Consider the following 13,865-nt stretch of genomic DNA (forward strand, 5'->3'; position numbering starts at 1 on the left):
AACTTACTAAATTAATAAGCATGGTGCCACGCACGCACAGGCAAATGAGAACGGATCTCACTGGATGAGCGCGTACAGTCGCTGTCACAACGGTGGCGTGATGAACTGCAGCGCGCAGAGGGGGGAGCAAACGCTCCTGCGGCCGCTCCCTTCAACGCGTCTCCAAAAGCTCGTGATTACGCCACCTAAAGCTCTAGGTGGCCGGGAAGACTGCGCACGTGCAGCCACCGGCCATCTCGGTTTGCCCAAGCTTTGCACTCGCCGGAGATTGCCTCCAAGATTACCTCCAAGCGGGCGGTGTACACACCCTCAGACATGCGGACATCCACGCGCAGGCCATGGCCGAGCGTTTGACCATGGTAACGCACGCTCACCGCTCCACCCCCCCCCCCCCCCCCGCCGGCTCTCACGGCAATAAAACAGTACTCACTGAGAAGAAATCCTACAGCTTAGCGCCAGTTCGGAGACATACATCTGCAAGATCTGTAGCAATGTAAACACTGATGTTCCAATCAGCACTGAAAAAAAAAATGGAGTGACGTATCTATACCGCAGGAGCTTTCCAACGTGTTCCCATTAAGATGACCCGCACACTCCCGTCGAGTCATAGCGTGCGCGCAGAGATCCCGAGGCACGCGGCCGAAACACGTTCCACGCGGCTGCCGCTCTTTTGTGCCCCGCTCGCAGCTGCGTCGGAAACCACGCCCGTAACGGGACTCGGACAACGATGACCGACCAGCGCAAGCACGGCGACAATGCCGAAGGCGTCACGCTGTGCGCGCACTCACTATAACCACAGAGCCCGCGAAGCACCCGAGCCGGCTTTGCGAACTGCCCCCCGCGGGCGGCACGTGCAAACGACGAGTGAGCACGAGTCCAACGGCCGCCAGAGGGGGGCCTTGGCTTGCGCGGAAGCGTATCAGGATTTGTGGAACACCCCGGAGACGTATGGCAGCAACAAAACGGGCAGCGACATCCTGAGACGCAGAGTTTAGGCGGGCGCACGCACGCACGCACGCACGCACGCACGCACGCGGCGAACACTGCAGTAACCTACCACGCCTTCCTTAAAGGGACACTAAAGTGAAAAATGATTTCTTCTGCATCAGTAAATTACCGGCCTACACCACCAAAAACACCACTCTTACAACGATAAGACGTTTGGAAAGCCAAAAAAGCGCAAGAACGAGATACGGGTGTCGACGCCTATACGTAAGCTTCCGCACCTGAGGGCTGTGACATCTTGGATTTTGATGGCATGTTCTAGGGCCTACTAATTATATGTAGCGGTACAGATTGACTACATTGTGTTCTAAAGGAACCAAATATTGAACATGGCAAGTTTCGGGAGCCTTTATTCAGCCAACGCGGCCCAAATGCGAAAACATACTTTGGAATCCCTGACGTCACGCTGACGTTCCGGCGCTTGGGTTTCGGCGCGAAATCCAAATACTGTTACTTGGACCTTTATGTTCTCACCTAATGATCAAACTATAATTTTTAATGACTGCCTCCAGGGTTCTCAAACAATGCTTCATTAGTCTAAACTGATTTATTGTTTCGCTTTAGTGTCCCTTTAACTGCTGGTATAAAGCATTGGTAGTAGGTACGATTTCTTCTTCGGCGAACACACTGACGCGACACAATTATCTATTTCTTTTTTTTTTTCAAACGCATTGTATTTTGACAAATCGCCGCAAGCTGTCAATACTAGTCGTGCTACCTACTCTAACTGGCTACAGACTTTGCAGCCGCCCGATTCAAATGGCGGTTGCCACATCAGCATCATCACCATCTAATGTTACTGTATATGGTTCTCTAAAGGAATATATATGGGAGTCCATATATATTTTCCATATATATGGGTTCCCAACAGGCTTCGCATGTTCCTTGAACGACAGCGTCACAAGATCGCGCTACCAGATCTTCCACTTCTGAAGTAACTTCATGATGCTCGCACCTGCCTCGGCGGTATTCCGTAACGGGTACAACGTACATCTCCTTCAGGCGCCAATTGATTCTGTTGATTGAAAATTTAGTTTCAACGCAATTCTCGTATCTTCAGAAACCAGAAAATGAACGAAGTGCAGAGTTGCATAACGGATCAAGAATTTTAAGTTCTTCGCCGAGTTTTGTCAAGTTTACAGAAGGCATACTCCGTGCAAAACTCCATAGAGGAACGGCAGCTACGAGATCATTTACTATTTCCCGTCCTAGCATAAACTGAAAACATCTATTCAGCTACTCGAAGAATGTGCCTTGCTGTAAAGCAATGTGAAAAAAAAAAGAAATGAAAGAAATCGAGCCACTACAAGATGGCCTACTGAAAGCAGAGGGCAAGTGCCCAGCCCTATTAGCTTACAACTGGCTTCACTAAAACACTTTGCACATCTTACTCAGGAGCGATCGGCATAGATTTAATCAGAAGTGTTTGAAGATGTACGCGACGTTTAAAACAACTTTTCCATCAGTGCTTTTGCAGTTGCTACACCATCTGCCGTGCACAATTGTGCATACAGCACCTGTCGGGGATAACACGTCCCTATGTCCACTCAAGTGCCCCGCTCGCACTATAGGGTCCCGCGCTTTTACAGAAACCGACGCCCACGCCGGATGCACGGCGCGTGACGTCAAACAAAAGGCTCGGTCCGCCACGACTCCCTCCCACGCACAGTCTAGCGTTTCGTTCTTTCTTTTTTTCGGGTCTCCTTGGCCCGGATTCCGATTCCCACAGCCACCGCTCCACACTCGCCGCCTCTGACCATCGCCTACGACGGAGCGTACGACTCACCGTCGCGGGGTATTAATTACGTCACGTAGCGCCAATGAGCCACAAGCCGACGTACAAAAAAAAAATGCGCACGAAAAAAAATTTTTTTTTCCAGCAACAACAAAAATTCGTCGTACCGATGTCCTTTAAAGTCGGGATATGGGAACGCCCTCTACCGAGGCTCACTTGTTCCGAGACGCATATCGGGTTCCGTGGGGCGGTGTCTATGAAAGCAGCGCTACTACCTCGTCGCTGATTTGCTCGCCTTGGCTGCTTTATATAACGCAAGGATTCATTTAGCCCGATTCTACTGCTTCCTTATCATCCACCGTTCACGATAGGCCGGTCCCGGCGATAACGTAGACTAAGCGCCCTGTTTCAACTGAAGAAGCTCGCAGAGGAATACAATTGCGATGAAATCGTAACATTACCTTGTTCAACAGGCTCCCGTACAACGTTGGTTGGCTGATTCGAAATGAACACTATTAGTTGTCCACAGGGAAATCATTACAAAAAAGTCATTCCTTCTTTCAGTTTTTTTTTTTTTTTTTACATACATAAAGGAGAAAGCCTTATATTCTCCATGAAGCGGAAAATCCGGCGAGCGTCCGGCGTTAACATCGGATGCCAAGGAAACTCACGCCACCAAGTGATGACGTCACGTTCCCGGCGCTGGACCTGCTGCGGCTCGCAAGGCGCAAATCTTGCGGTGAACTACCACGGCGTCGGACACACGCAGTGGCCCACTCAAAATTTCAGGTGAATTAAAGTGGATTAACCTGAATTAAGGTAGGTTAAGGTGGACTAAAGTGAATTAAGGCGGAGTTTTAATTTATTGTGATAACTTGGACAAGTCCTAATGATTTCGCATTAAAATTACGTAAAGGTACTTAAGGGGCTCAATTTTTTTTCATGTTTTGCTTTTGGTACTTTTGTGACTACGTAATTGCAAAATGTTCCTTGTGCCACCCTCATCTAATACCCCTCCGGGGCCCTTCAAAGGGTCAATAAATAAATAAATAAATAAATAAATAAATAAATAAATAAATAAATAAATAAATAAATAAATAAATAAATAAATAAATCATTTTACATTCCTGCAGCCTTCTCCACCTAGCCAAGTAGCACGCACGTAAATACTTCTACGCCGGCAAACTGTATGCGCTACCTCGTTTCAAAGTAGCGTGCATCAGTTCTTTATATTCAGGCCCACGTGACGTTCCAGTTGCGAGTAAGTAGACTACAATATAGTTAAAAGTAATACGCGGGAGCTCCAGATGAACGGTGGTCAGAAACGACGCGACAGACCAGAAAGGCAGTCGAGGACGGCAGAATAAGTTTTGTGACGAGATCAGGAAATTTGCAAGCGCCTGCCGACACAAAACACCGGTGACGATTCCCTCGTCCTGCCGTGAACTTCAAATCGCGGGCGATGAAGAGAGTAGTACGTTGACATAGTTGTCCACTACATCTGTCTCTCCCAGCGGTATCGCGCTCCCAAGCTCGAGGTCGTAGTTTCGAATCCCGCCGCGATGGCCGCATTTCGATGGCGGCGAAATGGCAAAAGAAATAAGCAAAATAAAAAAAAAAAGAAACGTTCGTGTGCTGCGCACTGGATGCCCGTTAAGGAACACTAGGTGGTCAAAATTAATCTGGAGTTCCATGCTTCACTCGGACAGTTTCGCACGGAAAACTGCAGAATTTGTATTCTTATTTGTCTCTCTCAGGGAGGTCAGACCTGATAGCCCGTGTAGCCCTTTCTCGATCTTTGCACCGGTACCACGATGACCGGTACCCAGTGGAAGAAGACCCGCACGGGCCGTAGGGAACTAAATTCAACCTAGTTTGGCAGAATATAAAACGGCAAATATAGGCTGGATTTTGCGAAAGAAGAGTTTTCGTATACGTCGAGGAAACGGCGCCTAAGTTAGACTCGTCGACCACCCCGAAGAGGGTATTCTGTAAACGTCCACCTAGTGGGCACGTACATTTCGGCTGCCGCTCAAGTACCGATAGGCTGGGCTGGTAAAGCCAGTTTCCTTTTCTCATGGTTAGCCAATCAGCGGCGGCAGTAATGGACAATTCACTAGATGGACGCTTATAGATTAACCCGCCAGGCTCTGCATTCGAGATCAAAAGTGGAGATGTAGGACTTTTTTTTTTTTTTTTTGAAGCGACAGCTACATTACGCCAGGTTTTCGCCTCTTCCCCGTCGCGGCACTTTGAGCCGTGGCCGCACTGTGACGTCACGCCACGGCCCTCGATCCTCCAGCAACTCGGCTTGTTGATAACATGTCTAACTAGAAGCGAAGCCTAAGCGCATCCGGGGATCTGTAGCTATCGCTACTCGACTAGGTTCAACTAGGGCTATTTTTTGTTGTTGACTGCAAGTGTACAATACAAGCGCACAGAGGCCGCGAGACCTCCATCCTCACGTAATGGCGCTGCCGTCGTGGCTCACTGCCTCACGCGGCACTCGGGGAGGGAAAGCTCGACCTTAACAAAACTGCAGCTGTTCGCCGCGCTCAACTGAAAGGTTAGCCTAGCCATATTCAAACGGCATTTGCTCGACCGCCACGTTTCCGGCGCTAGCGCGAACAATAACGCCGCCGATAGAACCCCAGCAACGCTGCGTTCAAACAAGGCGCGCAGAACGCTTACGCAGAGCGACCTACTGCTCCGTGTCTGTACGGCGGGAGGCGCCGCGTGCAAAAGCCCCTCGACGGACGGCACGTATTCACAGTTTTACGAAGTGCACGGCCCGTGATTTCGAGGGGGGGGGGGTCATCTGGAAACGAAATTACGGAGACGACACAAGTTTCGAGAGATATGCGTTCCGGAAGTTCGCATCGAACGGCAATATTGGCTCCCCTGTTATTTTGCTCCTGAAATGTATCAAATGTCATTTTGTTAACTTCAAGATTTCTCCTAAGCCGACGTGCCTCGAGAACTCTCTGGCTTCAACTTTCAAATAACAAGATCTGTCGCGAACTTGTTTAAAAGGTAATTGCCGAAATTTTCTTAACCGATTCTCCACTTAGATTTCTCGTCCGTCCGTTCGAGCTATCAGATTCGAGGATTACATTTGTGTTATCTGCCACAAGAGGATCTTTAATTCTGTTCAATCGAAAAAAGAACAAGAAAAAGTACACGCAAGGCGGAAGTGCGACCTAGCCACGGTCAAAAGCTCGACGAAAACTCGTCCAGTCAGGTTTCATTCCCCATCTTCACGTACCATGCTACTCACTCAAACTGACCACGACGTTGTGTCTAACTGCACCGTGAACAAAAAGCCGGTACGTGGCTTCAGAAACGTGGAAATAAGTTTCGACTTGCACCGTTGCATCTGGTCATAAATATTCTACTTGGTCAGAACCTTTGCGTATTTGTGTATTTACTTTCCTGCGACCCAGCCACAGTGTCGAGGGTCCCCTCCTCGGTTCAACTTCAGGGAGTCACCAAGTAACGGAAGCTCAACGCCACGCGGTGACGCGAGCTAAAAAAATGCAACCGGAGCCGCGTTGTCTGTTCACAGATTATCAACGCTTGCCGCCTTGCGGCCTGGCGATACTCTGCTGCCCACGTCGCAAACGACGCGACACACGCTGCCGTCCCAGTCGCGACAGCTGCGAAAGTTGCCAGGCTGCCGGCGAGGCAGAACGCCGAGATAGGGGTCGTCGTACGTTTTGCGCTAAACAGCAGCGACGAACGCCAGCCACTCTATCATGACGCGTTCGCCGAGCCGGCGAGTTGCAGGGACACCGAGAGGTGCACTGCTGTATTCCGCTTCACTCACGCATTGGAGACAACGTTGCGCAAGCAAGGGCCGCCATAGAAGTCGTGAACTCCGCTAGCTTCCCGGAGCTGCACCAGAGCTGCACCGGAGCTTCATCAAGCTCCGGTGCAGTCTTCTTTTTTAATCTGTGGTGCTTTCAAGGGAACAACTACATTTTACACGTACTACGATTCCTCAACGTAGAGTTACGCCCACTCCCGTGCCCTTTATACACCTCCGTGCTTCCAGGGGTCCTGGCGACCACCGTCTGCGAGCGCAGGGGGTGCAATACCTTGCGGGTCCCTGGTCGCAGAGACAAGTCACTCCGCTCATTCGATGGCAACTGTGTTCACATGTGCGCTTTCATGGCATGAATTATATACGCGTCATATTTTGCGACACGATGGACATTTACTGATAATGCTGCATCCAATTACACGACGCATACCTATATATTATTGCTTCGTATGTGACGCACTATATATATACATACAAATGCCAAGAAAGAGGCGGGTGGGGGGGGGGAAGCAAAAGAGGAGTCAGAGAAAGAAATTCAGCACGAGCGGACACTTGGCCATAACTGACAACAAGAAAAAAGTCACGCTAGTATTAATGCCATCCGTTGGCTGACGCGAGCATCGGGGAAAAAAAATGTTCTGTGCCTAGTATATCCGTACCTAAAAATCTCGCACACAGAACGCAGGAAAAGATTGATAAAGTTGGCAACCAAGTACAATGCAATTGAAAGTGTAGATAAAAAGCGGGCAGTTATCAGAAGAAAAAAAAAGAAACAGACAGCGAATTGGATGCAAAAAAAAAATTGACAAGACCGTAGAGATTTACAACAATGAGAAAAAACAAATTAGAAAGGAAAATTTGTACAATAACACGAAGGGAAGTGCACTGCTATTTAAGGCTCGAGCTGGCTGCCCAAGGTCAAAAACATACCGGAGCAAATATTCGCAATTACATGAGGCACGTGTACGCTGCAGAACAAAAGAAAAAGAGAGGCAGTAGTGCTCTTAGACAATTTTAGCATCTCGCATATTTTATATAATGCATCATTCTTTTTTAATGCATCTTAGTGATCATAGTACATGTCATTAATCGTTGCCATAATTTTATTACGTGTAATTTTTATGCAATTTACACAAACTCTTTTAGGCCCTTTACAGCCAAGTCACATTACATTCACAGAGCCCATCAGACCATGACATAATCATTACCACCAGCATGGCGCTCTTTGGCCATACCTGGCCCTTGCGCCATTAAACCTGAAACATCATCAAAAGAAAAAAATTCGTGGCACACACTATTATTGGCCAGTTTGAGCATGTGACCAAGATGGCGAGCCCCGATTGGCTCCAAGGACCACGAGTGCTTAAACGACGAAAACAGCCGCCATTCTGTCTTAGTCTCGCGACTGCGACGCTGGATATGCTGGAGGTGTGACGAAGTTTCGTGAAGGGGTTCACCCAACGAGACCAGCATACGTTACGTACAGTTTCCAGACACGCTCGGATTTAACGTGGATGGAAGCATCAACCAGCCGCTAGTCGAAATAAGCAGGAGACGTTTAAAGTAGTGGTGGAAGAAGAGCAGGGAAGAGATAGACACGACCGGACCGTGTAACGGCACAGGTTGGCGTTCCAGTCAATTCGTTAACGAAACGTCGTTTCATGCACTGAAGCACACAAGCAACTGGAACACTAATGCATTTCTCCGCAAAGTTCGCGTATTTATACCTCGAAACTGGTGTCGCCCTGAGAATTCGTTCAAAGAGGATCCGCGCCTTGCGAAGTGCACTGCTAGAATTTGTAAACTGCAATATAGGTCATAAGATAGTTAGCTAAAAAGCTGATTGGTGAATTCTTGTTAATCAGTCGATTTTGCATTTCAATTTCTTGTGCAAGTAGTGCCCGCCGCTTCGGGTAGACCGGCTCATAAACTAGAATTGAGCGATCTGCTACAGGCAACCTTTAAACGATTTTGAAACTGTTCGCTGAAACACCCCGTATAGAGCAAAATCAACATTTCCCGATTTCACAAGGCCTCTTGCGTCTACTTCATGAAATTGCACGTCGCACAGACGTCGCGCAGATACACAAAGGACAGATTCGATAGAGGCTTGTAAAGATGGCTCGCAGGCACATTTTACTAAATAAGAAAAAAAAAAGACGATTCCTCTATATGACCCGGCGCGGTTCAGCAGTAGAAGCGAAAGCAAATGTCGCGTCCATCAGCGCGGAACGCGTTCCAACTAGCGTTCAAAACGCGCGCGCCCAAACCGAAAGTGTGCTTCAGGTTTTAATGTCAGCGCTTTGGTGCGCTGCAATCAAATCGGCCGCTGAGCTCGGTAGGAGTGCTCGCTCTCGTTGAATTTCTTTCCCTGTGGACGGGCGCTGACCGTCAATGCGGCATAGAAACGGGCTACAGTTTGTGTTTCTCACGAAACAGTAATCAAGAGAACTAAAAAGCACGCCGCCTAAAACGCGTGTCATTGAAGGTCTCTGTAGATACGAACGTTCCTGCAGTTGAGAGAACGCGTTCGGACCCAAATCAATTTGAGTTCCGCAAACTAATTCAGTTGGAAGTGTCATTTTGAACGAATGGCACTCGTTGTAAATGACATCAGATTTGCCGTGTGACAGAGATAGAATTGCCTGTATTTGTGAAAAAATTAGTGTGAAAACATTATTAAGGAGCCAAGTATATCTCGCAAGTTTTGATAACGTTTCCTGCGTGCTAAACGGCCTTAACGCGAGAAAATACTTCGCAGTCCGTGATGTCGGACTAACGTGCGGAAGGGCTCGTTTCGACGCGACATTTCAGGAAAAAGTCTGCGCAACGTTTTTTTCACTGAGGATGTTTACCAGTTGGCATTTTTCAAGTGCCCTGGCAGACTACGACAATAACGGTACGCGCGCAATAAAGAAATCGGCAATTAATAGCTTTGCCAACGGCCTAATTACTAATAAGTAAGCATTGAAGTCCGTTGGAATGCACCATCGGATTGCACTGAATCGTGTGCTTCGCGATATTGAAACGACCCGGCCAAGACTCACATTCGCAAAAACCGGCGAAAGACACCACTTGCAGATAGCGTAGGTTCAAAATTTCGTTTCTTTTTGGCACACCACAACGCTGGCGCAAACCACTATTGGCACGAATTTCTTTGACTGAAAGCGATAGTTAGGGTGAAAAATTCCAACCGACAAATTCGCAGAAATTTCCAGGTCTTCTCTAATGGCAGACCTCCGAATAACGAAGTTTTTCTTTAATAGACGAAGTGATTCAGTAGTGCTGCCCTTCAAGCGCGAACTTTTAAAGCTCCCCGAACTCCTCAGTTACTTTGAACCATGCTAGCGAATACGCCAACACGGCGGCCACACAGTATAAAAAAACGAGACACTCGCACGGCGACGATTTCGCCATTTGCCCGACATTCCCTTCCCCTCGTTTCTCTCCCTCTTTTTCCTTGCGAGACACACTCGAAAAAATACGGGCACACACATGCGAGCGCACAAAGGTGCAGAAGATGGCCCGCAGCTGCGCCGCTCACAGGCAAGAACGCACGCCCAGGTGGCCGGGGCCGTTGGCAACGCGCTAGCGTCGCGTTGCCCGCGGCGTCGCGAACAACCGGAGACGCGCTCCAGCACGTTCGCTTTCGAACCATCTCCAGATCCCGCGCCAGAGGACAACGCACAAACACGAATCCCAAATTCCTGCACCGCGACTGCCCGCAACCCACTGTGCACACACGTTCCTTCCCCACCACGCACGCCAGCGCTGTACATCGTCGAAAAAGTACAAGAGAACGCGCCTCTTATATTTAACCGCAACGTGCGCGATAACCGCTCTTCGTTCGGACATTGATACGCAAACGGGAAGGCACATTGCATTCATGCTGCGTTGCACGAAGCCCAATGCGGTCGATCGGGTGGTCTCTCACCGTCTCGCAGAAATACACAAATCAAGGGACGACGTTACAAATTGCACACTAGCTTGGGCAGCGACACGACCGTGCAGCCTTCGAGTGTGGCTAAATTGCAGGACGCACGCATACAAACGCACCTGGATGCCTCTTGGTGAACACTGTTCCACAATCTGCGCGCAATCACCAAATGCCGCGCTCTCACTTGGCCACCTGCACACGAACTCCGCCTGGCTGAAGACATTTCTCTGCAACAGCTCCTGAAACGCGGACGCCTCAGAGGGGATGCCACAAGGGAAGAGGGATCTACGCAGTTCCACCCTGCTTACGCACCAAATGGATCGACCGTTTTGGGCTCACGTGACAGCACTGCTTACCCATGCATCATCATGTGACTATGGAAACTACTGGCGATGATTCCATTGCTACTAAGTACCCACCAGCTACAAGTACACACGATAGCTGTGATAGCCTCTGTTTTGCATACATATCCCATTGTTCAGTCGAAAGGACGTGCTTAGACACAAGAAACAAGGTCCCAATACTTAGTGCTGGCTGTCTCGATTGCCCTGTGCAACTTCACGCGACTGCGCTGAACAATGACGTCCCCATTGAGGCCAACACTCTGCACTGAACATATGTTCCAACTGTTCTGCCCGAGTCTTGGCGTGTACAGCTGTCGGCACGTGCAAACCATGATGCATAGGGCATTGTGAGGTTTTGAAGCACTGTGCACAACTGGACAGAAAGTCCGGTGCACTGAAACTTTCCAACCCACGTTTAAGGGCAGGCAATATCACATGCAGACATGTCCACCTTCATCCTGTCATCCTCGCAACGTAAGTACGCTGGGCCACGAAGGTGTGAAACGTGCAAATGGTGGATGTGCTAGTGTGTTGAAGGTATCAACAAGTACGTACACTGATGCTCTGATGGCTTTCGAACGCTTGCTGCCACACAGAGTCACCTGTGTGCCGATGTTTTGTGTACTGAGGACAAAGAATTATGCGGAGTACCTCAAGGATGCGTGTTGTGCTACCGGGACCAAGAGGATCTAAGAGCGACATTCTTTAGCAAACTCAACCGAGCAAAACCCTCACCTGCATTTGGTGGAATCGCTTTCTGGCAAATGTATAATTTCCTCCAGTGAAAGGAACCTTTTCTTTCTCAGGCAATTTTCAGTAAGGATATAAGAATGAAGCGAACATTCGCTTGAATGTAGGAAATTCATTTGTTGAATATTTATCTTTGTTTATACAGCTATAAAGTTGCCATACACATCATGATTAATTAACACAAGACTAAAAACAATATGAACAATAGAAGTATATGTGTAAAATAATTCCATGGTATTTCAAGATGTGCCCAGATGACCGCACCTTTAATGCAAAGAATGCATATGCAGTATCCCTTTGATCCAGTTATTGTCTGCTTATTTTGTCTTATTGTTGCTGCTAAAATAATCCTTTTGTGCAAGTTCTGTGTGAACAACTAGAGCACCAGAGAGAATAAAGACCTAAGATGTGCTAGGCATTTAACTCAACAAGCTTAGGAATGCAGCAGGGCTATTCAATGCAGATTCACTGTTCACAAACCCTCGAAATCACCACAAATTTAGCAAGCGCGAAGTGCTATCTTGGTAATATTAACATACATGTGCAAAGTGTTTGTGAAGAAGGACATTATGCATGTCGTAACAGACCTCATGTCCCAAGCAACATGCTTATTCCCCAGAAATCTTGCAATACACGCGAACATGGAAATGTTGAGGAAAAAAACACATCAGGAGAGCGGGTCACTTGCAAAGCTTAGAAACTAGACTGGCAATCTTTCTTGCACCCCAAAAAACCTCACAACACCTGTTCACTTGCCCTGCTACCAGAAAGGCTGCAAGACATGGTAGTGCTACGAGTGCGAGCATCAGTCAATACACTGGGGCTCCAAAAAATTCACCTTTAAGAGGATGCTTTAGCTTTAGCTCCTATCTAAATACATGTAAAAGAAGAATTCGTTTTTCTCAGCGACCACTGCACCAAATTTGATGGGGTTTGTTGCACTTATAAGAGAAAGGTAAAATCTAGTGACTGTTTGCTTCGAATTTACGAGTTAGGTCGTCAACTTTTTATTAAATATTGACAAAAATCGGAAAATTTTTCAAAAATCGAAACTATCAAGTTTACAACTCGGCAACTCAACAACAAAAAATGATTATAAAATTCTGTGAATTGCACCTATTAGTACATCTAAAGCGGACAAAATTGATATGTTACATATGAATATAAAAAAATTTAGTAATAATGAAATACAGCTTTTGCAGAACCCTTGTAAATAACGAAACAAATTCCCATAAGATGTAAAATGATATATCGAATTTGTCCGCTTTGAATTATCTAATGGATGCCGTTTACAGAACCGCGATATCTGTTCTTGATGCAGAGCTATGAATTTGTTAACTTCATGCTTCTATTTTTTTCAAACTGTCGAAATCTCTAACAAAATTCAAGCCCTAAATCGAAATTCTGCTTCTAACAGTCATTAGAATTTAGCTTCCTCTCTCAAATGCAACAAATTTCATTAAAATCGGTCCAGGGGTTTTCTCAGAAAAACATCTTTGCGTTTTACATGTATTTGAACAGGCCACGCCGGAGTTGGGCCCGAGCTAAAGCTCCCTCTAAAAGCCAAGCAGTCTCTCATTCCCTAAGTTGTCCTTTCCACTACAACTGCAGAGAAACTCTTTTCAATACTGCATATCGTTGGGTTGTACTGCAAAAATCGGACTTGCCAAGCTCAGAATTCGAAAACTGAAGCTTCAATATAGCAAGCATTGCCATTTGGTGAAAAATACTGTGGAGTTTCGTATTATTTAGAATTTATAAATTTATTTGCAGGCTTTGTTCTCTAGGGATGCGGTAAACAGGCCCACTGCTTCACAGTGAAGCTAGAATGATCAGCACCTCAGACAAACGGAAATATTGATGCAACGATGGCCGGAATTTGAGCTTCCATTGCACAATGGTTCTACAAAGCAGGTGGCAGTACTGTAGATAGGTCAGATGATTGAGCACGTCGGAAAAATCTACCTGAAAACTGGCTGTTGACTGCATTTGCAATTTTTAAATCCATTTTAGCCTAAACTTGATGCAAACAAAAAAAAAGCAAATTATTGGCCCCTATACAGCAATCGTAAACAAGCTCTAAAAACCAGAACTCTTAAAATCAAGTTGTAAAAGTTGGCAGGTATGGAGAATGTTCATGTAGAATGAGCAGAGCACACTCACCCATGTTGCGTGTTCACAATATTGACATCGACAACACGCTTTTTTTTTAACTGTTCAAATTTTCAGCCTCTCTTTACGACTCAACTAAACCAACTTCAAAATGCGATG

General features: G+C 47.1%; 2 protein-coding genes across 3 annotated transcripts in view; one reads left to right on the plus strand and one right to left on the minus strand.

The window, feature by feature from the left end:
- The window catches only part of Pli (E3 ubiquitin-protein ligase pellino), a 136,406-nt gene that overhangs the window by 117,531 nt on the left and 5,010 nt on the right, over nucleotides 1–13,865 (minus strand). Inside the window, exon 1 of one of the 2 annotated variants that reach the window (XM_065428371.1) lies at nucleotides 10,620–10,738. The exons of the other annotated variant lie outside the window; for it this stretch is intronic. Within the exon in view, the coding sequence (XP_065284443.1) occupies nucleotides 10,620–10,723 (104 nt within the window). The 5' untranslated portion in view covers nucleotides 10,724–10,738. Of the gene's footprint in view, nucleotides 1–10,619; nucleotides 10,739–13,865 lie in introns of those variants that run through there. 2 annotated transcript variants of the gene reach the window in all.
- The window catches only part of LOC135899093 (ipis-1-like), a 48,185-nt gene continuing 45,468 nt past the window's right edge, over nucleotides 11,149–13,865 (plus strand). The window contains exon 1 of the mRNA XM_070522388.1: nucleotides 11,149–11,318. The gene's annotated coding sequence lies outside the window, so the exon portion shown is untranslated. The remainder of the gene's footprint in view (nucleotides 11,319–13,865) is intronic.

Source organism: Dermacentor albipictus, chromosome 7 (genome assembly GCF_038994185.2).
Source record: "Dermacentor albipictus isolate Rhodes 1998 colony chromosome 7, USDA_Dalb.pri_finalv2, whole genome shotgun sequence".
In the NCBI taxonomy this organism is placed as follows: Eukaryota; Metazoa; Arthropoda; class Arachnida; order Ixodida; family Ixodidae; genus Dermacentor; species Dermacentor albipictus.